Here is a 23,986-nt window from a genome sequence, read left to right as displayed (position 1 = left end):
TCCAACAAAAAGAAAAAGTTCATCTAACTGAAGGATTGGGTTGCAACTTGGTAAGTGCCACATGCTCCAATAGATGTGCTTGTGCTTTCTTTATAATAAAAATTTGGATGGTGAAATTTTATTCGCACGTTGATATTTCTTGTTTATAAGATGCTCCTTTTCTCTGCTCTCTATTTTCAGGTGGAGGAGATTCGTGAGAATATCGACAAAATACAAGCAAATGTCGAAGAAGTCAAGAAAAAACACAGTGCCATTTTATCAGCTCCACAGACTGATGAGAGTATGTCACATCATACTTTTTTTTTCTGTGTGTCTGATGGGGCCAGCGGAAGATAGCGCCTTGCATTGGCTGAAAGTAGACATCAAAATCTTCAGAACTAAGAGCACAGGAAGAAAAGCAGTTATTCACAGCTTCTAATTGCCAGCTATAAAAATGAGTTTGTAACAAGCAAGTGCATTATTTTCTTCCTTTTTTTTCTTTTTTTTTTGTGTCGGCAACCAGGGTAACAGCATCCCCACATCAAAACAAAGGGGGTGAAGTTTGTTAAAAAAAATGCAATTTCCACATTGGAGGCATTTAATCAGTGTCCTTTATTGTTAGTTATAATATTTTACGTGCGATTCGGCTACTGTACACCAAGGTCACTGGTTCATTTCCCAGTGTCAGTGGCCACATTCTGATAGGGGAGGAATGCAACAATGCTCGTGTACCGTGCTTCAGACTGTTGTTAAAGTGTCCCGGATTGTCATGATTAATCTGGAGCCCACCAGTATTGGATCCATCATAGTGTCACAACCCACTGTACTGTTTCAGGAATTTGAAAACATTAGCCATGCGAAGGAAAAAGATGGATACAGCATTGAGAGACAAAAAAATGCAGCTGTATGAACTTAAAGATAAGATGCTGGTATATGTGCACGGTATTCAATTTGAGATTCAATGGTGAGAAAAAGAAGCTGTGCAAGTCATGTTACCTGTAGAACAGAAAACCATTGGTCTATTTGATTATTAATGCAGCTCCAATAACTAGCTTCCCTTTGTACGTTTGTACCGCTGTTTAAACCAAGTGATGAGTAATGCAGTTGACAGGGATGCAGGATAGTTGTCATGAGATTAGAAAATCGTGGTGTAGGGTCATTGTAGTTGATGCGCGGCATGGATAATCAGATTTGTAGAGGTCTTTATTCAGCAATAGCCTCAATTAGTTCATTGGTAATGACGGTTGTGATATTGCTGTACTACATTGTTCTTTTTTTTTTTTTCCTTGCTTGTGTTTTGTGACACAGAGGTCAAGCATGAGCTGGAGGACCTTATGGCCGACATCAAGAAGACTGCCAACAAAGTACGGGCCAAGTTAAAGGGTGAGTACTGCCACTGTAATGATGGCTAGACTTGTTGCTTTCTTTTACAACCCTAGTAGGGCTGTGCAATGATTTTTCAGTGCTACTGGTTCACCTTTATGCCTCTTTTCTGCGCCTCACAGAGATGAGAGGGAAAAAGAGCCAAGGGTTAAATTTATGCCACAAACAGCAGTTCTGACAGTGGTACCTAATGGTGCTGTGTTGAACCACAATGTGTTAAAAGCATTTTTGTGTTGTGCAACCTTTTCAGTAAGAAAAAACGTTGAGGCCATTGTTAAGAAGAGCACTTTGCTATTGAACATTTACACCAGTGGATAAGTAATAGTACAGGTATCACACGGTGCACCCTTGACCATGCTAGAGTCCGATTGGGATTGAGTATCTCCACAGCGATTGGGGGAGGGGGGCTCCTCTGTGCAATTTGCGGAAGGGAGCCAAATGCAATTGAGAAATTCAATTCCAGTCAGACTCAACTGCAATCGAAAATGCACCTTGGGACGTCGATATAAGACATAGTTGTACCTGCAGCTGTGGCTCCGTGACTATAGTATTATGCTGCCAAGCACGAGGTCTTGGGTTTGATTTTTCACCACTACAATTGCATTTCACAGGGGGCAGAATGCAAAAATACTCGTTTACTTAGCTAAAGATCATGATAAAGAATCCCCAGGTGAGGTGGTCAAAATTAATTCAGAGTCATTCACTACAGCATCTCTAACAGTCCCAGTGCTACTCTGGGATGTTAAAACCCTATGAATCAATCAAGGCATTGTTCTACATTGCAATAAGAGTTCTGCATGTTTTGATTGACAACTGGCTTCGTAAGAGATTGCTGCCAATTCTGACGTTCTGAGCTATGTCTTAATACCACCGTGACAGGGTAAATCGTAATGCATGTACATCAGTCCACAGCTAACATTTATTGCCCACCCTAAGCGAAAGGGACATAATGTTTCCATACGGTCAAAGCACCTATGTGTGCATTTGCCTGCTTTGGCTTCAGTGCCTGTTAGATTCTCCCATTTGTAGCATCTAAATCTTTTGAAACCTGTTGTCACAAAGTGCACATTCAGGAATGCCGTTCATTGTTATTTACTTTCTAATTTTTTTTTCTCTCAATCCTGTTTCCAGTCATGGAGCAGAACATTGAGCAGTTGGAACAGACGCAAATGATGTCCGCAGACTTCAGGATACGCAAGACACAGGTAACTAGCCAAAAGCGTTCTGGCCTTGCATCACTGCATGACCTGACGTTGAAGGAGAAAGAAAAGTCATTTCCTTCTGGTAGACATGCGGAGTGAATTTCGAAGAGCACTGTTTTGAACTCGTGAATGGTATGTTGTTACCCATAAAGCATAAATTTGGCAGGGTCTTTTTGAGTAGTCAGTATAGCAATTAGCGCCCATTCTTAAAACAGCATAGCAAGACTAGGCCTTGTCAGCACATTCAGCCCATTGCACTCTTGTGCTAAAACTAAATCTTAATGCCTAATTGCATCAAATTCAGGCACCTACAGTGTTTTTCTTTCCATGTGCTTAGCATTTCACAATATAATTACATCTCCAGGAAAAGTATAAGGACTATACTACTTCCAAAAAGGCTTAATTTAGCCTTGAATTGACAACTGTTGGCAGCTTTTGTGTATTCATGTGCGCACCACAGTGTTAACTTCAGGTTGCACATGTACGCTACTGTGTGCTATCACATTGCAGCAACATTTAGTCTTTGTGATGGCTTGGACATTGGTCATTTGGTTTTGCAGTCATAGTGAACATCTAACAGATGAAAAGCCAGAGGGAAAGCTAAACAAGAATGCAACATACGTGACATACGGATGCACTAACATGGGAGTGTCGGCGCCAGTGTGTGTCATCCATTGTCTTTTCAGGCCGTTCGATGTTCACCATGTACTTTCAGCAGGATGCCTGTAATGAGCCAACCAGAACATTTCATGTAATTTGGAATGCTACCCGCCGTAGTTGCTCAGCGGCTATGGTGTTGGGCTGCTGAGCACGAGGTCGCGGGATCGAATCCCGGCCACGGCGGCCGCATTTCGATGGGGGCGAAATGCGAAAACACCCGTGTGCTTAGATTTAGGTGCACGTTAAAGAACCCCAGGTGGTCAAAATTTCCGGAGTCCTCCACTACGGCGTGGCTCATAATCAGAAAGTGGTTTTGGCACGTAAAACCCCAAATATTATTATTATTATTATTAATTTGGAATGCTATCTTCCCTGTAGCCGTTACTAAACTGACCAACTCTCTCTCTCTCTCTCTCTCTCTCTTTTCTCCGTTTTCCTGCCACCCTCTGTATCCATTTTCGACATGCAGCATTCAATGCTGTCTCAGAAGTTTGTGGAAGTGATGACAGACTACAACAAAACCCAAACAGATTACAGGGAGAGGTGCAAGGCTCGCATTCAGCGGCAACTAGAAATCAGTAAGTTCCACCCTAGTTTGAATAATTTGCATTTGAATAGTTTGATAATGTTTGATAGTGTATTGACACCAAGCACACCAGACCTGCAGGTGAATTTTGGCCTGTTTTCACAAAGTTGTTTGCATAGTTTGTTTGTTTATTGTAGTTATTATAAGGTTTGTCAGCTTTCAGCCTTTCTGTTCTAAAAGGCAAATCAATTTGTATTCTCGCATGCATGAATCCACTGGCATGGTCAAATTCAGGCTACAGACACACTCTGTGGTCTGGAGTGCAATGTTCTCATAGACTAGAAATTTGTCAAAACTCAAAGGCCGCCCAAGAGTAACCACTATTATTGGGTTAGTGCAAGGTTGCTTTATGAGGATGGCAACCAGTCTTTGGCCATTTTCGCTCAAAGTTCTTCAAAATTCATATTCTAAGAAAGAATAGGTATTCTTAGCATGAAATATTGTCCGTGTATTGGGCTACTTATGGGCCAGCTGTGGAACCTATTTGGACTTGTTTTTAGAGGTCTAGCTTCTTGTTTGCCCAAACACATTGGGACAGCCTAATTTACCGTGATATCAAGGCCACAGTATTTAGTGATCTATTAATTTAGTTTGCCTCTGTAGCATTAAAAATTGTTTTAGTTAGAAACCTGAAGTGTTTCCAGGGGGCGTGAATCACTGATGTTTGTATGCCAAGAAACAACCGGTGCACTGCTTTATTCAGTTGATAGATGCAGAAAAAGGGCCTATTTTATTCAGCCACATTGAGCAGTTGTCTCTAGACAGTTGGGTAATTATAGAGCTGCAGAAAGAGTACTGATCTGTGGAAGAGTCTCGGGAAGCTTAGGCTATTATGCTTTGTTATTATTGGATTACCTTGAGGTAATGCTGTGAACTTGCTTTCATGTGCTCTTCTGTGGTACGCTAGGCTATATATGCTAAGGAGCACTGGATTAGTATCCAAGTTTGAACTGATGTTCGTGTTTGTGGAGAGTCTCTAGTTCCTCAAAAACCATTACATTGTAGAATGTTGACAGTTTTAATTGGACTGAGAAAACGCTGCTTGATGACGTAGCCAACTAGCTGCGAGCTGTACGTAGACGTGTGAAGAGCGGCATGTCACTTGGTATCCACTGTCTGGAAACCGTAGGTACAAAGCATGGCCTTGTCGTTTTCTTTTCTTCGTCTTTAATTTTCGAAATTTGGTGAGTTTCAGGCTGCCTTGTTTTACACACTTGTTTATTTGATAACAGAAGGATTGTCTTGCCCTTTCATTGTCTTAGTGTACCAAGTTATGATGTGTGCTTGAGATGTGCAGTCGTCAAATGTCAAGCTGTCACAGGCTTCTGCAGCTGTAGTGCATTACCAAACCGTATATGCTTTGTCTTCTGCAGCTGGGCGTATGACAACCAACGAAGAGCTTGAAGAGATGTTGGAGAGCGGGAACCCTGCCATCTTTACACAAGGAGTAAGTGTTGACGTGTTTTAAGTGACAGGCCACAGTGACGAGCATTTGACTGCCTTTTAAGTGAAGCTTAATGGGAAAGTAAAGTCCATTTCGTTGGAGAAAGTGTTACAACAATAGCCCCAAAAGGACAAGTCATGGTGCGATTGAGATATGTTGCTAATGTTGTATAGCTGTTTGTGTGTGTGTGCATCACGTGTACACGTGTGTGTCCTGCATATAAGAGAATGTTAACAAAATGAAACAAGAGACACACTGTGGTCTTGCAGCAGCACTTTTGCATTCTATTGAATGCCGAGCTACTTGTACCATTACTGCACACATTGACACTTGTAGTAAAACGCACGTGGATTTTTGAAAAGTTATCAATCATTGGTTTTATTGCTACTCGTTGTCTTGGTCACTTGAGCCTGCAGCTTCACGCTTTTATAGGGGTGTTCAGTACTACTGAGATCTAGAGTTTAGCAACTAGCTGTTCTCTTATCACTGTTGATAACCGCCACAAGCCATGTGAAATGGTCCCACTTCTTGCAAGCAGCGCCATTTTGCAGAGGCTAATTTACCTGCAATGCCATCCCTCCTTCCTCCCTCTTGGTTAGATCATCATGGAGACGCAGCAGGCGAAGCAGACGCTGGCTGACATCGAGGCCCGGCATGCAGACATCATCAAGCTGGAGACGAGCATTCGGGAGCTACATGACATGTTCATGGACATGGCCATGCTCGTAGAAAGCCAGGTATGTGCACTGGGGATGAGTGTCTTGCTTAAACAAGTGTTGTTGGATAGGTGCTTCCCAAACATTACGAAACAGCCTACGTAGAATATAGATGACCTCTTTGAACTTCTCTTCTACCCCCTGTCACACAATAAGATTTGCTGCCATTTACTCGAAGTGACTGACTAGGCAGACCGCTACTTTTGATTTGATGAGGACACGTTGATGACCATGCTGGCAACATATGAAAATATCACTTTTCTGCTCAACTTGGTCAACTTGGTGTCCAAAGTGGCATGGTTGTGCAGGCAGAGTGGGACAGCGTTCTAATTCTGAAGCAGCATGCAATGTAAGGTGTTCGACATTTCCTCAAAGCTGTCTTAATTATTGGTATGTCTTACACGGGATGCATTGAACTTCTTTTATGGTGCATTTGCCGTGTCGTGACTCATTAACTGTTCCCAAGGGGTCTTCTTTTGTTTAACTATTGCTATGCATTTATTCTTTGTGGCGGGCTTTTGTTTTTGTCACACATTGGACCACAAGACCAGGTATTTAAAAGAGTAGAGTAGGGGAGAGCAGAGTGACGAGTAGGGTAGAGTTTATTGCAGAGAGGTACGGTTTATTGCTCATGTGTAGCAGAGTTTAGGTGAGCCGCTGCCGGCCGGCGTGCTTATACAACCACAAAACAAGCGGAGGCACTGCGAAAAAAATAATAGTGATAATAATAATGAAGATGACCACTTAACTACAGTCACTTCCAGCACGCTTTGCACACTTCCGCCTAACATACACGCAGCCAATATTATTTATAAGCTACAGTCTACAGTACACTTTTCTCAAAATACTGTGCGTTACTCTCAAATACATATCTGCAGTGTCCACTGCCAAAGAGGGTAGGCATTTTGTGACCTCTTTCACTGTCCTTGCCAATGAGTGTTAGGCAGGGGGTGCGAAACCCTCAAAAGCTTCAGTAATGTTAGCAATGCAATCGCCTCATTTACCAGGTCACATCGTCAAGCGCGTTGCCATTATCAAACAGTGTCTGCCAATGCTGCTAGGTCTTGTGGAAAGAACAAATTGAATGGGCTTTCAAAGCCCCAAGAAGAGAACCCTAAAAAAGACTTTTCAGGTGCTAAAACCAAAAATACCCTATTTACTCGAATCCAGGCCAGCTCCGATTCTAAGCCGACCACCGAATGTCCGAAGCCAGAAAAAATTTTTAACACTTACCTTGGATGTAGGCCAAACAAAAGAAGTGAGGACAGCGTTCACAAAATGATAAAAGCATTTATTTAATATGAACATGCCGAGCTCACCCTACGTCACCATCGTTAGCATCGTCCCTATAGCCCAGACCACATGTACACTTGCGGATGCGCGCAAGCTCATGTCCACACCGCCATGCATGCGCAGACTGTGCAGCATCACACGCGTCAAAACGCAGCGCAATTTCAGTGAACAGCTCCTCTCTGTTATTGCACGCTTATCTTCCTTATCGCTGTCATCTCCTCGTTGCGGCACACGCAAAAGCATCTCCCATTTCCCCTTCCAACGAAGGACGTTTTTTTTGTCAACGCTGAAGTCCCGCCTGGCTTACTATGCTTCTGCAGCTAGTACAACTTTTCGGTTGAAAGCGGCACTATAGTGTGCCGTTACGGTAACGCCACACCGCATGCCGATACCGTAGAACCAGCTCCGATACTACACAGGTCAAAGCAACGACTTCGCTCGTGTACTTCAGTTGGATACTGGCTCGGCTAGTAATGGCTGCAATAGACTTTTCTTGATGGCGCTAGCTATGGACCATATTTATTGTCTTCAGTCACAAACTCGCGCATTTTTAAGATCCTCGAATGTAAGCCGACTCTAGAGTTTTGTATATGATCATTTGGAAAAACTACAGGCCTATATTCGAATAAATACGGTATAATATAAAGTGATGCTAAAGTGGTAGATTAGTGCTCGAGAATCCCTAAGGTGTCAATATTATCGCGAACAGAGCCTTAATAATCGAGAAATTGAGGTAAATGCAGGACATGATTAGAGACTCCCTTAGGACATTCAAGTACTTGCCGATGATGAAAGCACTCCTCAGTTAATTTCTGTCACTAGTACTCAACCACTCGTTGCAAAAAACATCCTTGTACTGTATTATAAGATGAAATAAAATGCTACTTGTTCAGCTCTATTGCATTTTTAGACAAAGGAACTCATTCAAATTATACTTGACAGCGACGTGGGCGGTCGAAATATTTTGTGTTCGCTCGACTCTGCGCCACCCACGCTGTTGCGTTTCAGTATTTCCATTATTACATAGTGCTGCACTAGTTTTTCTGGCTCGCGAAACTCGCCCAAACTGCAAGTAGCAGAGAATTCAACTTCCATGTGATGTCGCGGGATGTGCGAATGGCCTGCGCCATTTGACCAAAAAGCAGCTGCAGCGATGAATCCACCGCTCTTTCTTGGCTCGGTACCCCCGTCTGTCAGGCGCCGTTGTACTCACCGATGGCTGCAAAGGGTGGTGATGGCATATGCAACATCGCCGCTCCCCTGGTTGAGTGGCGGGAGATTTGAATTTCTTAAGAGGTTTCGGACCATTTCAGATGCAATTTTCTCGTAAACTAAGTCTTTACTTGGCACGAAACAAGCGTTGCGAGGTTTATGGAATGGTATTTAAATACGGTCTTTATAGTGTCCTTTTAAACTATAGTTCATGCTCATACACACACCAAAACGGTGGGGCTCTGGTGCATGGAAAACAAATAGGCATTTGCCAAAATCTGGTCACTGTACACTTGAACGTCCTTAAAACGAAGTTGAAGGGGAAGCCGAAATTACTTTCTTATATTGATTATTGCCCAATGGGTGTGCACAACTCTAAACATGCAAAGAAGGCTACGACACTGGGGCCCACCAAACCACTACACAGCCACGTATGTGATTAAATTTCAATGAAACAACAGCAAAATAATCTCTGGAGTGTGTAACACGCGCCGAGTTATCACCTGGCACGACAGCTTTTATTATAGGCTCCTTCTGTTCCAAAGTGATGTTCTTTTGCATGCTCTTTCCCTTTGGCTTTCTCATATTGTCATGAAACCAGCGAAATGACGATGTGGCGAAATGACGCTGTAAAGCGAACAAAGTTGTCGTGTTCGAACAGCACGTGGCACATAATACGCTGTGCCAACTACACATCTGGGGCGATATTCTCAGGCAACCTCCATGATTTTCGATTGTAGTGTTGCATTTGCGAGATTTCACGAAACCCTTGGAAGCACAGTCGACTTCAGGTAATTCGGCCCGGACGGGACAGACGTAATTGATCAAATTATCCGGCAGATTGAGTTATACAAGATACACAATAAAAACTTCAAAACACAACACTGATTGATTCATTTGACAATATTTGCACGATTTTAGTGCACCACAGAATGCAATGCACTCCCACTTTCTGTGCATCCAAAAGGGGGGCACCTAGCCTTGGTAGCTACGTATTGCAGCGAGAGAAAAGTGCTGCTTGTACATGGCCACTGTGTGTGTGTCTGCACACAGTGGTGACCAATGTTGCTCGATGGCATATTCGATACAGGAATTTTGAACTGCCGTGCCAAATGAGTGCTGAAGCCAGTGGATAGTGATATGCTCAGTGTGCAATGGTCGGTATTTTTTAGTTTTGGAGATGTATCTGGTTTGTCATGGCAGTTTTATTTTGTTAAAACAACACCATGTACACATCATCCATACATGCAAATACAGTGAAACCTCGTTAAACCGTAGTTGGCCGGAGCTCGGAAAAAGTATGTACTAAACGGTAGTACTGCTTAACCGAAATAGCATGAGATCGCCCACTTACCTGTCAGAAACGCAATAGGGAGCGTGATGAAAGCGGAAAAAACATGCAGTATTTATTTACTTCGCGCGACAAGTGTTATTTTCGTTTGATGCCACGGCAGCCTAGCAGCGGCGACAGCGGCCTCAAACTTACTGAAGCTGCGAGCCAGCTTTTCAACCAGCCCCCTCTTCTCAGCAAACACTTGCATTGCACATTCTTCGTTAGTGTTGGATATTCTCAGTGCGCAGGCGCTGTAGCATTGCAGAAGTAACGGGGCACCTTTTCATTGCGAGGTGCTGTTCTCGTCGCGACAATTGCATTCATGAGGCTGACGTAACGCGCAGCTTCTACCACTGCCGGGCCTGAATCGCCCATTCTGTCGCTTTCCGTGTCGTCCTTATCACTGTCGCTAGGCGACACTTCGGCAAAACAGAGGCAACAATGGTGAAAAGTCGAACCTCGCAGCCAACATCTCTTCGCGGTTGCAACAGCACTGCCGAGCAACTTCCTCACATTCCAAATGCCACATACCGTAGTCAACAGTAGACCAATGTCACATGCCAGCACCAACTTCTTCGTATCACGTTCGACAGCACGAACAATGTCTAATTTTTCTTCTATGCGGAGCACCTGGTGTCTTTTTTTATCCGAGTTTCGGCATGACGCGAGTCCTCACTTACATGATGCCACAACGCTAACTGGGACGGTGCCAAAATGTTGACGTTGATGTGGCTTCACGCGCAACCGCTCAGGGCACTTGGAGGTCGTTGTTCAGATCTCTGAGGCTTGTTGTTCTGCCAGGCCGCGCGGTGGAGACAAAGCACCGCCATGTTTGCGCGACGAAAAGTGGAAACACTACGTGTTAACCGATATGTACGCAATAAGCTGGTATGGTTTATCCGGATACAAAACACATTATGTTCAATGGCCGCTGAGTCGGGGATTTGACTTTACTACTTTTAAAACGAAACTACTATTTAAGCGGGTACGGTTTAACGAGGTTTTACTGTACATGGATCTCTATGGGGATGGCAAAGGGAATTGAATTTGCTGCCTTATATCCTGTTTCGTTATCACAAGGTTCGAGTGCATTTGCAATTGCACGAGGTAACCGTGAATTCTCTGCATTGGGGTTATAGGGCTCCAGATGTTGCTGACAAACATACCACTGGTTACATCTTCAAATTGATCGAAAGACACACGAAAGACACAACCACATTGGGCTGTCTATGTATGAGATTGGTGGGACAACACTGCCAATGCATGGTGCTTGTGATTGTTTTTGTTTTAAAGAAAGGTAACACAGATGCACAAAGTATCGTGTGAATGCCTTAAACTTGTCACACCACCAAGTGAAACAGTGGGGAGGTGTTTTCATTAACATCCAAATGTTTTTGCATTGATCAAACGAAACTGTAGTTGTTGTCCATTACAGTTTCAGAGTATCGTTCATGTTTAACCAAAGAGTGATTCCTCTTTAGCCTCATCTAAGGCTTTAAGTGGGCCAGTTAGGAAGGGCATTGGCAATGATCCCTTTACGTTCTGACACACTGCCATGCATTCTTACAGGGAGAGATGATCGACAGGATTGAATACCATGTAGAGCATGCACGGGACTACATCGAGACTGCCAAGCAGGATACCAAAAAAGCACTCGTCTACCAAAGCAAGGCCCGAAGGGTGAGTTCGATGTGGCTCTTTCAGCCTCTGCTGCACAGATATACCAGCAGCTCTACATTATTCAGAGGAGAGCAGATGAGGTGCTCAAATAGCAGCAGTCATTTCCTCCGAAGTTAGCTTCAAGTTTTTTTATTCATCATTTGGGACAGAATGCTATTCCACTATCCGGCTCGCACAGCATATGATAGTATGCGCAGAGCATGGCAGTGGGATGTGTACCAGTCTTGAGTCCTTCAGAAGCGGACGTCAGAGAATGGTCAGCGTGTTCTTCTTTCCTATTCTGTGTTTTTATTATTTTTCTCTCTTTTTGTTCATCACTTGTTTGAGACGATTGTGCAACTGACTAAATAAAGTAACTCTGAACAACACACTCTAACATAAGTCCTTCTACTGGAGACTTGTAGATCCCTGTTGTTAGTTAAAAGCTGATGCGATCCACTTGTTTATAAAGTACATACAGGCAAAACATTGTCGCAGTTTTATAGTAAGCATAGCTAAGACCGCAAAGGAAGCTATTCACTTGTGTTCGTTTGTCTTAGCAATGTGACTTTAAAGTATGGGCTAACTAGCCTTTTGTATTTCAAAGCAAGGAGAAAGGCAGCCATGCTTGGTTTTTAAGTTGGACCAGATCCGCCTTTCAGAATGTTACTGTGCACATTTATCAAAACGCGAATGCTTTTGCATCTGAGCACGGCAGATATACCTCACTGAGAGCCGGTTTCTTTTGAACAGGCCCACTCATTCTTTTTGCTTTTCTTAATTGGCAAGTAGAAAAGTTTTACGTGCAAGCAGCTATAACTGGATATTTTTGCATGATTTGCAGCAGAGTGCATGTTTCCTTTTTATTATTATTATAATATTGTCGAATGTGAGTATAGTAGTAGCTCACGACAGTTTGAAGCAAGGCTTGTCACATTTCATGTGCAGAAATGAGAAATGTTTAATGGACACACTTAATTGGCTAAATAGCTAAAATGGAAAATAGGGTCGTTGGGTCATTCATGTTCACCCATATGATGTGTTGATTTCCATCAGTTTATTTTATTTTTGTTCTAATTTTGCTTTGCATCCTTTGGGTATTTTCAGTTTCAGTTACTTACTTTTGTATTTTTGTTTTTCCTCCCCTTTTTCCCTTCCGTACTTCCCTGCACTCTTCCTTTTTTTTTCCCACCACTTCCCGATTGCCGATTGTTTCTCCTCACCAAAACCACGGCACCGACTGTTTGTGCTCTGCAGAAGTGCATCATTATAATCTCCATCGTGGCTGTGATACTCATCATTATAATCATAATCCTTGCCGTGAATTTGGCGTGAGGGACCAGAGCAACCTGGACACCAAGGAAGAGCCCACAACAGTGCTCGAGTGCTCGCAAAAAGATTGTTGAAGACAATGTGTAATGTCTGTTGGCAAGGCTGCCCTCTCCTCTTCCCTGCACCGCACATTCATCATGCCCAGCAACAAAACGTGAATGCGCCCCTAAATTTATGCCTCAGTGTTTGGCTGCCTGTGCCAACTGCTGAACAACATTTTGGTTGTATCCCCCCCACCCCCTTTTTTTTCATTACTTTATATTCAGTTTCTTTCATTTGACCAAACTTGATGCCTGTTTCCTTTTTTTATTGTGGTTAGCTGCAGAGAGTTACTCCCATATTCACCAACAGGTTTTGACTCCACTGAGTGTAGGACAGCGTCGCCTCTTCACCAAAGTAAATGTAACACATTAGTAACGCTCCTCAGCTGTTTCTTGTGATGAGGAAAAAGCTAAAAAAAATGTGCATTAACTCCAATGCCTTCTTGTAAACATTAAAACATTGAAGAGTGCATACACACAAAATTAGAGGCATTGGGATCTTTGGGGAGCATCGTAAAAGCACAGTGACTACTTTGGCCAAGGACTGGCGCTCACCTTACACTTTCTCAAGCCTGGTGAATTGTTTAGTGGAGAAACGTTTAACGATATGAGGGTTAGGGAATTTCATAGGTGCAACGAAAAGTTTGCTGGTCAACGGAAGAACTTCTTGCTTGTGCACTGCTTGGCCGGCATCGTCTGCACTGCTGGTTGGCCGCTGTATATCTGCTCAGCAAGACTGTCCTGGTGGCTTTCTTGTAATGGCTGCTGCATGTACAGGAAATTGGAATGGGACAAACTGAAGGAATGTGAACAGCGTTGCGCAGGGCCGAGTTGCTGAGCTGAAATCAAAAATGGGGGCTAGTGTTATTTGCCTCTTGTGCCGAATGAACTATTTCTGTGTTCAGCGGTCTCCCTTCTCTCACCAATAGTGGGAGTTGACCGTGATGCTAGTGGTGCGCTGAGATAAAAAATATGTGCTACTGCTTAAGTGTGCTGGCTGGCTGGCTGAGCGTCCTGCGGGGCTTACACACATTTGGAATGTTGTTATCTCGCGGGAAAATGTGCATGTGCACGCATTTTGTCTGTTTAATTGCTCACAAGGTGACATTAAAAAAGATATGAAACACAGCAAGACGCGAGGCAAAAGATGCAGTGCGTTTTGTCTTTTACTTGCCTTTACCTATTCAAAGCGTGAACCAACAGTTGGAAAGAGCTCATCACGAAAATTTTTAGTTTTCTGCTCCCTTAGCTGGTGACTTCATCTTTGGTCTGTATTATATCGAGGCACTAGTTTCAGCTTTCCCGCTGCACAATTTCCTTATCGTAATGGCTGCTCCCTGTCTTATTGCTTGTGAACTTTCAGAATAATCCTTGGGAAGTTTCACAACTATACCTGGCTGAAATCCAACTAAACCATTGTTGGTTGAAATGTAACCTTCAGTTCGGGCAAAGAGAAAAGGCACAGCGAAGAAAATTAGCCGCTGTGGGCTGTGTTTGATTTTTGTCTGTGCATAACTTCCCGTCTTCACTAAGAATCAAACTACAGTGCAATAATCACGACCAACTCCTAAACAAGCGTTGCAGTTTATAGTTACGAAGCTGCTTTTTTGGCAAATAACACCAATTGAGTGACACGAAAAGATCCTTCTTTGGTTGTGGAGAACAAATCTGCTCTGTCATTTGCTTTGTAAATGCATCTAACAGTGTCGATGAAAAACACTTCGGGCATCTGGAAAAAGTAAAAAGTGGACAGGCATTGTGGAATTCCGTTGGTAATTACCTTGCTAGTTGCACAACACGGCAGAGCGGGAAAAAAGACAGCACAACAGTTAAGAATGACAGGCATATTTCGTGTAATCTTGTCTTCCCTGTACCATTAACAATTTACTAGAGTGGTTATGCTGCTGAACTTAGGCTGCAATGCCACATCCCTCAGTGGCTGCCACTGGTTCTCGAAACTCTCCATGCATTGTTTGCAAGGAATGGCTTGCTTGCAAAGCAAGCATGGGACATTTGCTTGCGAACCTGATGTATGCGCGCTTTTTTGTTCCTATGCACTGCGTTTAGCGCAGCATTTCTCAACACACGCAAAATGATGTGTGTAGTTTCGAGAGCCTTGGCTTGAAACTTTTGGAGGCACCGCCACTTACTAGTCGCATTGCAAGGTTCACAAACAGCCGGGCTTTTTGTGTGTGTTTATCATTTTTTTTTTATGCGACTCTGCAGTTGTATGACCCCAATGCATGGTCTGGTGGCCGCATGCTTCCTGAGCAGTTTTTCATTGATTGTAGAGAGCCAATTTTCTAAGTAACTCTGTTTTGTCATTGTGTTGCTTATTATTATCATTTCAGCTCGAGTGTTAATCCTCAGATTTTTCACTGTTCTTTCTTTTTCTTCTTTTTTTTGGTTGCTTATGCTTGAAGAATTCAACTTGAAAGATGGTACTTTATGTATAGTAAAGCTACCATCATCTGTTCTGTATACAGATTGATTTCAAATGCGTGTGAATTAGGTGTACTGTGTGGCTGAGGTACGGTTGCTCATAGCTGAGATACGGTTGTTCGTAGCTGTAGCTCCGACACATTCTATGCACACACACACAAAAAAAAAGTGGTGATCTTTGGCACTGCCATTATGAACAAATCTTGTCTTGTGCAAAGTAGTTGGTGTCTGCACCAAAGTGTGTTTCTCTGGATTCATTTGTTATTTAGTGCACCCTCCTTCATGTTGGCTGTGGCCAGTTGGTATCTGTAACCTGCGCTGGCGCCTTTGTTGTTGACACTTCTCTTCACAAATGCTACACAAGGTGTGGACTATGTGATTGCTTTCGGTTTTTATGCTATTTGAAAAGGACCTTTAAAACCTTATTATTTTATTTTTTCCACGTAATAAGGCCTGTAATTCTTAGCTTGTAGGGCATTATGCATCTTGGGGAAGCGCTAACTACAGCACGATTGTCACATAGAGTAGTTAAGTTGTTTCGGGTGCAAAGTTACATTTAGCCTTGCTGAGGAAAAGGAATGTCATTAGTTTGGTGCCTTAAATGGTGTACTTACTGCCCATTCGTTGCTTGCACTTTAAGTGTTGACAGTTTGTGCCTGTCGAACACGGGAAAGGAACAATGACTTTGCATGCATGCTTTCATTGAGAGCGGGCCACTGTGAAATGCCACATGGGAACATGCGCATCTGATTCGATGCAACCAAGGTTGTAAGCACAATTGTAACAGAGTCCAAACGCTGGCAGAGGACACCATGCTTCCTTGCTTAGAGTATTGCAGTACTTTCAAAAGCATGTGAGCTCGGCCATCTTGTTCGGCATGAAGCGAGCAGGTGAAATGAGCTGGCAGTATTCTGTGCCTGATTTAGCGGCTTGTGGTTAGCAGTGAGGATTTAAGCGTTACTGTGCCTGACAACTTGTGCGAAGGTCCGTGATTCCTAAAGAATCCAGGGTAATTGAGGCTTGTTGTGTGATCAGTGTGCCTTCACTTGGAATGCGTTCCGCATTCAGTTGTGACTGGCAAAATATAAAGTGGCCTGATGTACCTGCTTGTCGGAAATCTCAGTTGCCATCTCAGTTACATTCTTTCTGCTGCTAGCAAGAGCATAGATCTAGGTAGGCAGTAATTTTGTGTCCGTGGCACAAGTATTTCTTTGGTGGTTGTAGCTATATATGACACTTAGCTTGGCTGCTGCTTGGCTAGCAATGTAAAGTTGATACTGTACTCAAAGATTTGTGACCAATCTATGTGGCTTTGTGACTTTCCTTACCCTTGTTTCCTTTGAAGGAATTGTATTTTTTGAAGCTTTTAGTGTGTGATGGTTTATGTGTCTGTTCCTTTGCCCAGAAGTTTTTCTTTCTCTTTTTCTGCATCAGTTCCTCATTGAGGCTGTCCGTAATAGCTTTGTGTGCCAGAAGAAAAATATATGGCATATATATTAAATACAATATATATATATATACATTTTATTTAGTTGTTTCCTGTGCCTTGATTTTCTGTGCCTGTTCATGCGTTACTTTGTTGGTGTCTTTTTCTTTTTTTCTTTTGGTAAGGAGGGAGTATATTTTGTGCACTCTGAACAGTTCTTTCAAGAATACCTTATTAGGAACACTTCTATACACATTTTAGCATATTGTGTTGGCCTGTTGCCTGCTCTCAAAACACTACATGACACCTACAGTTGACAGGATATTCCACATCTGCTGCCATGGTGGTGAAGGGCACTGGCTAACATTACCAGAGCTGGATCTAGTACACGCACAGAAGTACTCAAGAAAGTGGATGGGGGTCAGCTCCTGCTTTAGGTCGGTTGGTGCAGCATCACACAGATAATGCGGAAGATGTGTGTTCAACTGTCATTTCGTCCACTTCCATTTTCCGAATTGTTTCCCATCTTAATCTTTATAGAAATGTTTATTTTTTTGCATGCTTTCCCATGTTTATACTCCATTCTATTCCTTTTGTTTAATTTTTTGTGTGTGTGGAAGGAAAGTGCATTCGCTAAAAGCTACTACATTTAGTAGCTTGATGAGAAGAATGCTCCCTCGACAAGACGTCTCTGTATGTTGGCCTCATGTGGCTATAACAAACGAAAATGGAGCCCCTCGGTTACCCTTATATTCTTTCGCTCCATGCGTAATACAATAAAGTGACAGAATAGAATTTATATAGAAGGAATGAAGGAGCAAGCACTTAAAGGTATGTTCCAGTGGCTGAGGGACATTCTTTTTGCTTTTTTTAGATATTTCTGTTGTTTGGATTGCTGTATATGGTTATTTATCAACTCCAGTACACAGGTAAGGTTCACAGTTTGAGGGTAGTTCGGCGACGCTCAGGCAAGCCAACGTGTTGCAACTGTGCGTTCTGCTACGTTTTGCATAGCGACAGTGTTGTACAATGACACGCTAAAGAGGCGTATTCCGGCTAAGCTGGAATGGTAACTGCTGCTCATACTGTGAGAGCATGGCCTCCGAGATCGGGTTGTGCACGCTGTGATCTCGGAGGCCATAGTGATGGAAGGTTAGCCGCCCGCAAGTTCCCGCACCGGGTCGCACTGAGTCTCTGCGCTCTAAAGAAAGTTTACACCCTTTGGGTTGTAGTTTGTCCCCAAACAATAATCGTCATTTGTCTTGGCCGCATTTCCTTTCTATAACGCTGCGAGTCCGGTACTTCCTAGTCACGAACGGCTTGCGCATTATCAGCTTGACACGGCATTCTCTACAGGAAAGTAGCGAGCGCAGAGTTTTTTTCAAAAGAGGAAACGCAAGCAAAGCAGATTATTATTGTTTGGGGACAAGATAAGCCCCAAATGATGTAAACTTCTCTTAGAGCGTAAAGGACTACGTTATATTCCATAATATTTCAAAACAGCGCTACCGACACAGGACAGAGAGAAGAGACTGAGACATACACGGCGCTGACTTAAAACTGCGTTTGTTGGAAAAACGATTGCTTTTTGAAGCCTCTACATCAAGCGTGTCTGCGCATGCTCAGTGTCAATGAAAGCACTCGTCATTCCCAAAGCATTGCCTCGTGGTCGCGGGTGAGATAAACACCGTTGTTCACCCCTGTTCAACAAGCCCATTTCCTTCGAAGATGAGGCTACAGAAGGCTGACTAACAAAGCCTTTTCTCGTTATGAGATAGAATAGAATCTCGCACAGAGTTAAAAAATTAGGGGCCAGATTTGGCGTCGAAGACTTGTTTTCAGCTCATAATAAAGTTGGTAAGGTGGGAGCAGCTGTCCAAAGAAAGAAGGAATAGAAAAAAAAACACTAAAATAAGCCATGGAAAGAAGCCCATTCCCTGCAAGATTGCCGTGTTCTACCAAATTCCTTTATCCTGCAGTCTTTCGTACATTGTGCACACAGGATGGTGCATTGACGTGAGGCTATCTGAGCAGCAGAATTCTTTGGACAAATCTAAAAACCTGGCAAATCAGTGTTTCGAATGGGAGTATAAACCGCTCTTTGGTGACACGAAAATCCTGTTTGTGCACACTTGATAGCTGTACAGGAGGAGTGGCGGAAGCTTTTCACACAATGAGAAAAGGTAGTGGATGTGTTAGTCGACATTCCCTAGCCTTACCCTCGAAGGAAATGGTCTTGTCGAACAGGTGTGAACAACGGCGCTAATTTCACCCGCGACCACGAGGCATTGTTTTGGGAATGACATTGCTTTTATTGACATCCAGCATGTGACATGGAGCATGTTTTGTTAGAATGTGAAGTGTATAAATATATATATATATATATATATATATATATATATATATAATCACCGTTTTCTGTGTACGAATATATCCCCTTGTTGCGCGTAGAGAATTGCCCGCTGAAGGTCCCACTGCTGCTAAATTGGAAGCTCCCCAGTCAAAGCTGGGGAGTTGTGATCTCCACGTGACCTTCCTCTATGCCGCCGTTATGTATTAAAACTCCTTATTTCGCTGTGAACCGCTCTGCTCGGGTTCACGATACTGGATACGGTCACTCAATTGAGTCCCGCGGTGACTGGTGCGGGTGAGGACGGTTGCACGCCCCCCTCCCCCCTCCTCCTCTTGGCGGTTGTAAATAGAGAGAGCGATGCGGCTCGCGGCAGCGGGACATAGCAGCCACTCACTGTGAATCGGGTATATGACGTCACATACTATATGGACGTACCACAGTCCACAACAGGGGGCGCCACTCCGACTTTCTTTCACTTTCGTCGTTTTTCTCGCTTGCAAAAAGCCCTCTTTTTGTTACGAATGATGAGTTATTACAGAAACCATCTTTCAATCTAGCTCGAACTGGTATTTTCCTTGACCGCTCCTTTAAGGGGACACATATTTAGCCTATAGCGCTGCCTTCAACGAAGCCTGCTGACGACTGGAAGTGACGCGTAAAGGCCGTCCGGTACGCGCTCGCGTTTTCCGACATGTGTCGCGGTCGACTGTGCACCACTATACTCTTCGCGCACGCAACCTGATTGGGCAAATATTCTTTTGCTATACTACCGGCGACAACATTCGAGAAAGACGCGATAGAGGAAGACGCGTCTGGCGCCGGGCGATCACTAACATTTCTTAGCTGGTGAAAGGTGGTCACAGCTGGAAACAGAAACTATGCACACCCGTGAGCAAAAGTATACGGACCAGGGATTGCACGTTAAAATTCATTTTCTCCTCTGTCTGTGAATGCAAGTTGAAAGTAAAAAATGTATTCCAAACTTGGCATTACGAATTTCCTAGTGCACCCATCAGTTTTTATTGATGCATGTTAATTACGAAGAAATTCCGTGTTTTCGGCGACCCTGTGGTCCGTATACTTTTGCTCATGAGTCTACGCGCTTCAATATAGTGACTTCTGTCATCTTGTCCTGTGTCCCGTTCTTTTGCTCTGTTTGCTCCCGTTGGCGGACTATCGCCTGTGTCATTTTTCGCTTGCACGTGATTGGAGACCATCGACGTGTCGCGGAAGTCCAGTAGAACGACTGAGATGCTCTGCACGATGTGACGGACTTCGGGGCCATTTTTCGGCCGATGCTTATCAATGTCGCACGCGTTTACGTCTTGTACCTTGTATTTTAGAAGACGAGAATTATTTAAACTTAAATAACCGTTACAACGCGTTCAGTCGCTTTTTCTTTTTTTCTTAAGTGGTAGTGCCCAAGTACTCGCCTAGGAACGTTGTTCTGAAAGAATAAGTCGAAGCAGTGGGGCTGCGCTTGTTTGAAGCCGTAAACTTTATCACTGCGCGTTGCTGTAAGGCTGCATGTCAGTGCTTACCTTCAATCATTCGGAGAAGTGCGACGCGCTGTCGAATGTCTCAGCTTTCTCTCGTTTGGTTGAATCCTTACGCCTGCCATGGATTGCCGTTCCTTCGCGTAGTTTTGAAGGTGCCTTCACGTGTGCAGTGTTGTTACCTCGCTGAAAGAACGAGACGACGAGTTACACCGGCCGCGCTTTTAATGACACTTCCCTCCGGCCTGTGCCAACCGAGAACCCCCGCTCGCGCTGCCATGCCACAGGTCACGCGCCGTCGCGAGAAACTAGGTTGTTCCGCGTTCACCAAACGTCAGCATCCGCAAGTTCCATAGCCTCCGAGATTGGGCGCCACCCAATCTCGGAGGCTATGATTTTAGCGTAGAGTTCCCTGCGAAAATTGCTAGAGGGAGCTATGGCGCTGCGATTGTTCAGTTGCCTTGGAAATTATGTTTGGTACATGGATTGTCTGTCATTTTCGAGGTTGATGGCTTCGGACTTTCTTGTTTCGTTACTCTTTTCAGAATTCGTCTGCTTTCAATTTCCACGCAAGCATAGTTTAGATTCGAAACGCAGAAGACAGTATATAGGTCTCCGCGCACATGTGTAGTCGTTGCGAATTGCTGCATTTATAGCAGAATTTTTTGTTGAAAATGGTGAAAATTCAAAGTTGCAAAGCCGTTTGAAGCGAAAAGGACCAGGTTTGCGCAAATCCATGAGTACTGCCCTATTGTTACACGTTAATTCCATGCTGGCTGTACCACCATGCTTGTATCTCTCGTAGGCCCTAGCAACAGAGTTCCCTCTAGTAACCTTTGTAGGAAACGCAATGTGTTTTGTGGACAGTCTTGTACGACGGCCTTCGGAAGGCATAAGGGCATACCAAGGTCTACAAGTGCTAGTCTATCTACTTTTGTGCACATAAATCCTTCTTGTTGCTCTTCTTCTGATGCCTTAACTACGCCTGGATGTTACAGAAACTTTCTTGACCAGGTTATCGAAGAGTCCGCCTAATAACTGGTAATGCGAGCTCAATTCTGGGGCGACGACCCGTGAGTATTTCAGTGGAGAAACGCTCATTCTTCAAATGAGTCGTCCATTAGGCTAGGGGAGCATCGATAGGATATTTCGACATTGCAAGTCTTATTTTTATTGCAGCCTCTAAAAGTCCTTTCGTTAGAGAATAGCATGACTTAGCAGCGACATACTTGAAGACTTGACTCTCAGGAGAACAGTGAATGCTTACATAAGGGTAAATGCAACCCATTACCGCTCATAACTTCGTCCTGGATTCTTTGGTCGGTAAAGAATGATCTGCAGTAGCTTACCGCATGTTGAAGGCGCAAGCTTCTCAAACCTTGTTAGGTCAAGCCCACCACTTATCGTTAAGCTAAAACGAGTCCGCTGCATTGTGTTGCCGCGGTTCTCCTGCATATTCGGAGATTATTGGTAGTACGTTCCTGTTAAGCATTGCCATTTGTTGGGCGTTATGGTAAACTGACTTGGAAAGCATATTTAGCGCCAGCGAACAAGGACAGAAGAGGACAGAAGGGAGCGCATTGTGATGTCTCCATTCTGTCCTTGTTCGCTAGCGCTAGAGATGCTTTCCAAGTTCCTGTTAAGCATTTTCGATGCATTTCTGACATTTATTATCTAGCAGCGTTACGTCGGTTCATATAGTGGGTTACCAGACGTGTTCTGTGGCCCAAGCATATAGGACTTCACTCTGGCATGAGAGAGCAACTGCAACTCGAGCAGCGCGAAGTAATTTGTTTTCCAAAGTCGGCTGGTGTAGATGCACGCACGAAAATCTCAGGTTTACTAGCAAATCTCGCCTGGTGGGCCATTCTCTAGCTTGCACAGTTTCGAAGGTGCGTGCAGACGGGCAGTCTTTCAGTCACTGAAAGCAGTGACTGAAAGAGTGAAGGCAACAGGCAGCTTCAAGAAATATAGATGAATGCTTCAACGTTTTCTTCGAGCTGGTAGTATCTCCTGCTGTAGAAATAGTGCTTGCAGCTCGGATAGGTTTTTTTCCGAGCGTGCTTCATTTCGCGCTGGTATAACTTCATCCTCATCTTCAGTTTCTGCAACCTGAGAGTTAACTCGGCGAGCTTTTTTCAAAGTAAAGATGGGAAGTAATGATTTATGACCGTTCTCAAGCCTAGGCAGCTCGCCCAACAAGGTAATTGTTGAACTTGTCGAATGCCCCGTATTAGGGTAATATTTATTCGTAACCCTTGTCCGTCTATGAGGGTAACTTAGAGGAATAAGCGCGATAACCGAAGACGTGTCATTCGTTTGCTATCGCCGGATCACCCCTCCGAGTCCTTAGGAGAACGCATCTTCTGTGACGACTGTCTGTCTCGACGGGTCGTAGAAGCGGCACGTGGCTGCCTGACTCTTCGCCACGCCGTCTCGTTCTTTCCGCAAGGCCACAATATGCAGCTTTTTTAAAAGCAAACCTTAAAGGGGCATATCAACACCATTTAACACGGTAAGAAATCGTCGGTGATCCGTAAACATTGCTGTCATAAACATGCGAGCCAAATGTTATTCCGTAGCATGTACCACTAAGCCTGCTATCTCACATAATGAATCTCTCTCTCTCTCTCTCTCTCTCTCTACTCTCTATCGTGCCGATTTCGTAGCCCTCTCTATTATTTCTTTATGAAGCCATTGTCCAGAGCGACAGCCCATAGACACCAGATATTTGGTTATTGTTCTTGATGAATTACTTCCCGAGCAAAACTTATTAAAAGCCAGTATTCTAGCAAGCAGGGAAGCGGCGATTCTTAACGCGCCCCGCCCTTCCCGTCTTCTCCTTTATCGCTCTCTGGCACCAATTTCAGACGCCAATTTCGAAGAGTTACTATAAGTGCGCTGCGGCAAGTAGAAAAAGTATGCAGAAACTCCACTGGAGTTAATCTTAGTATGCGTAAGCATACCCCTCCCCCCACCCCCAATTTCAATTGGCTCACCGCCAAATTTTTACTTGGCCCACAACCAACTTTCAAGTTGACCCATCTGCAAATTTAAGTTGTGCTGCCCCTCAATTTCAAGTGGGTCCTACTACAAATTTAAAGTTGGCCTATCCCAAAATTTAGGTTGGCCCACCCCAAATTTCTAGTTATCCTAATCCCAAACGTAAGTTTGATCATGACCAGATTTCAAGTTGGCCAACCCCCACATTTAACTTGGCCCACTCCCAAATTTGAATTGGGCCACCCCCAACTTTCACGTTGGCCCATCCCCAAAATTCAAGTTGGCCCACCTCCATATTCCAAGTTGGCACACCCCCAAATTTAAGTTCCCACATGCCCAAATTTCAAGTTCGCCCACCCCCAAATTTCGGTTGGCCCAACCCCATACTTCAGGTTAGCTCACCCCCACAGTTAACTTCACCCATTC

The 23,986-nt window shown here is 43.9% G+C and overlaps 1 protein-coding gene across 4 annotated transcripts in view; it reads left to right on the top strand.

Moving 5' to 3' along the window:
* The window catches only part of Syx1A (Syntaxin 1A), a 56,467-nt gene that overhangs the window by 14,656 nt on the left and 17,825 nt on the right, over positions 1–23,986 (top strand). For 2 of the 4 annotated variants that reach the window (XM_065435485.1, XM_065435488.1), the window contains 8 exons: positions 181–280; positions 1,288–1,362; positions 2,494–2,567; positions 3,694–3,802; positions 5,184–5,257; positions 5,854–5,991; positions 11,378–11,488; positions 12,725–16,809. In XM_065435485.1, coding sequence (XP_065291557.1) covers positions 181–280; positions 1,288–1,362; positions 2,494–2,567; positions 3,694–3,802; positions 5,184–5,257; positions 5,854–5,991; positions 11,378–11,488; positions 12,725–12,802 — 759 coding nt within the window. In that variant the 3' untranslated portion in view covers positions 12,803–16,809. Of the gene's footprint in view, positions 1–180; positions 281–1,287; positions 1,363–2,493; positions 2,568–3,693; positions 3,803–5,183; positions 5,258–5,853; positions 5,992–11,377; positions 11,489–12,724; positions 16,810–23,986 lie in introns of those variants that run through there. The other 2 variants (XM_065435484.1, XM_065435486.1) reach the window with 1 other exon arrangement.

This window comes from Dermacentor albipictus, chromosome 2 (genome assembly GCF_038994185.2).
Source record: "Dermacentor albipictus isolate Rhodes 1998 colony chromosome 2, USDA_Dalb.pri_finalv2, whole genome shotgun sequence".
NCBI lineage: Eukaryota > Metazoa > Arthropoda > Arachnida > Ixodida > Ixodidae > Dermacentor > Dermacentor albipictus.
This window is presented reverse-complemented; position numbering and strand designations above follow the sequence as displayed.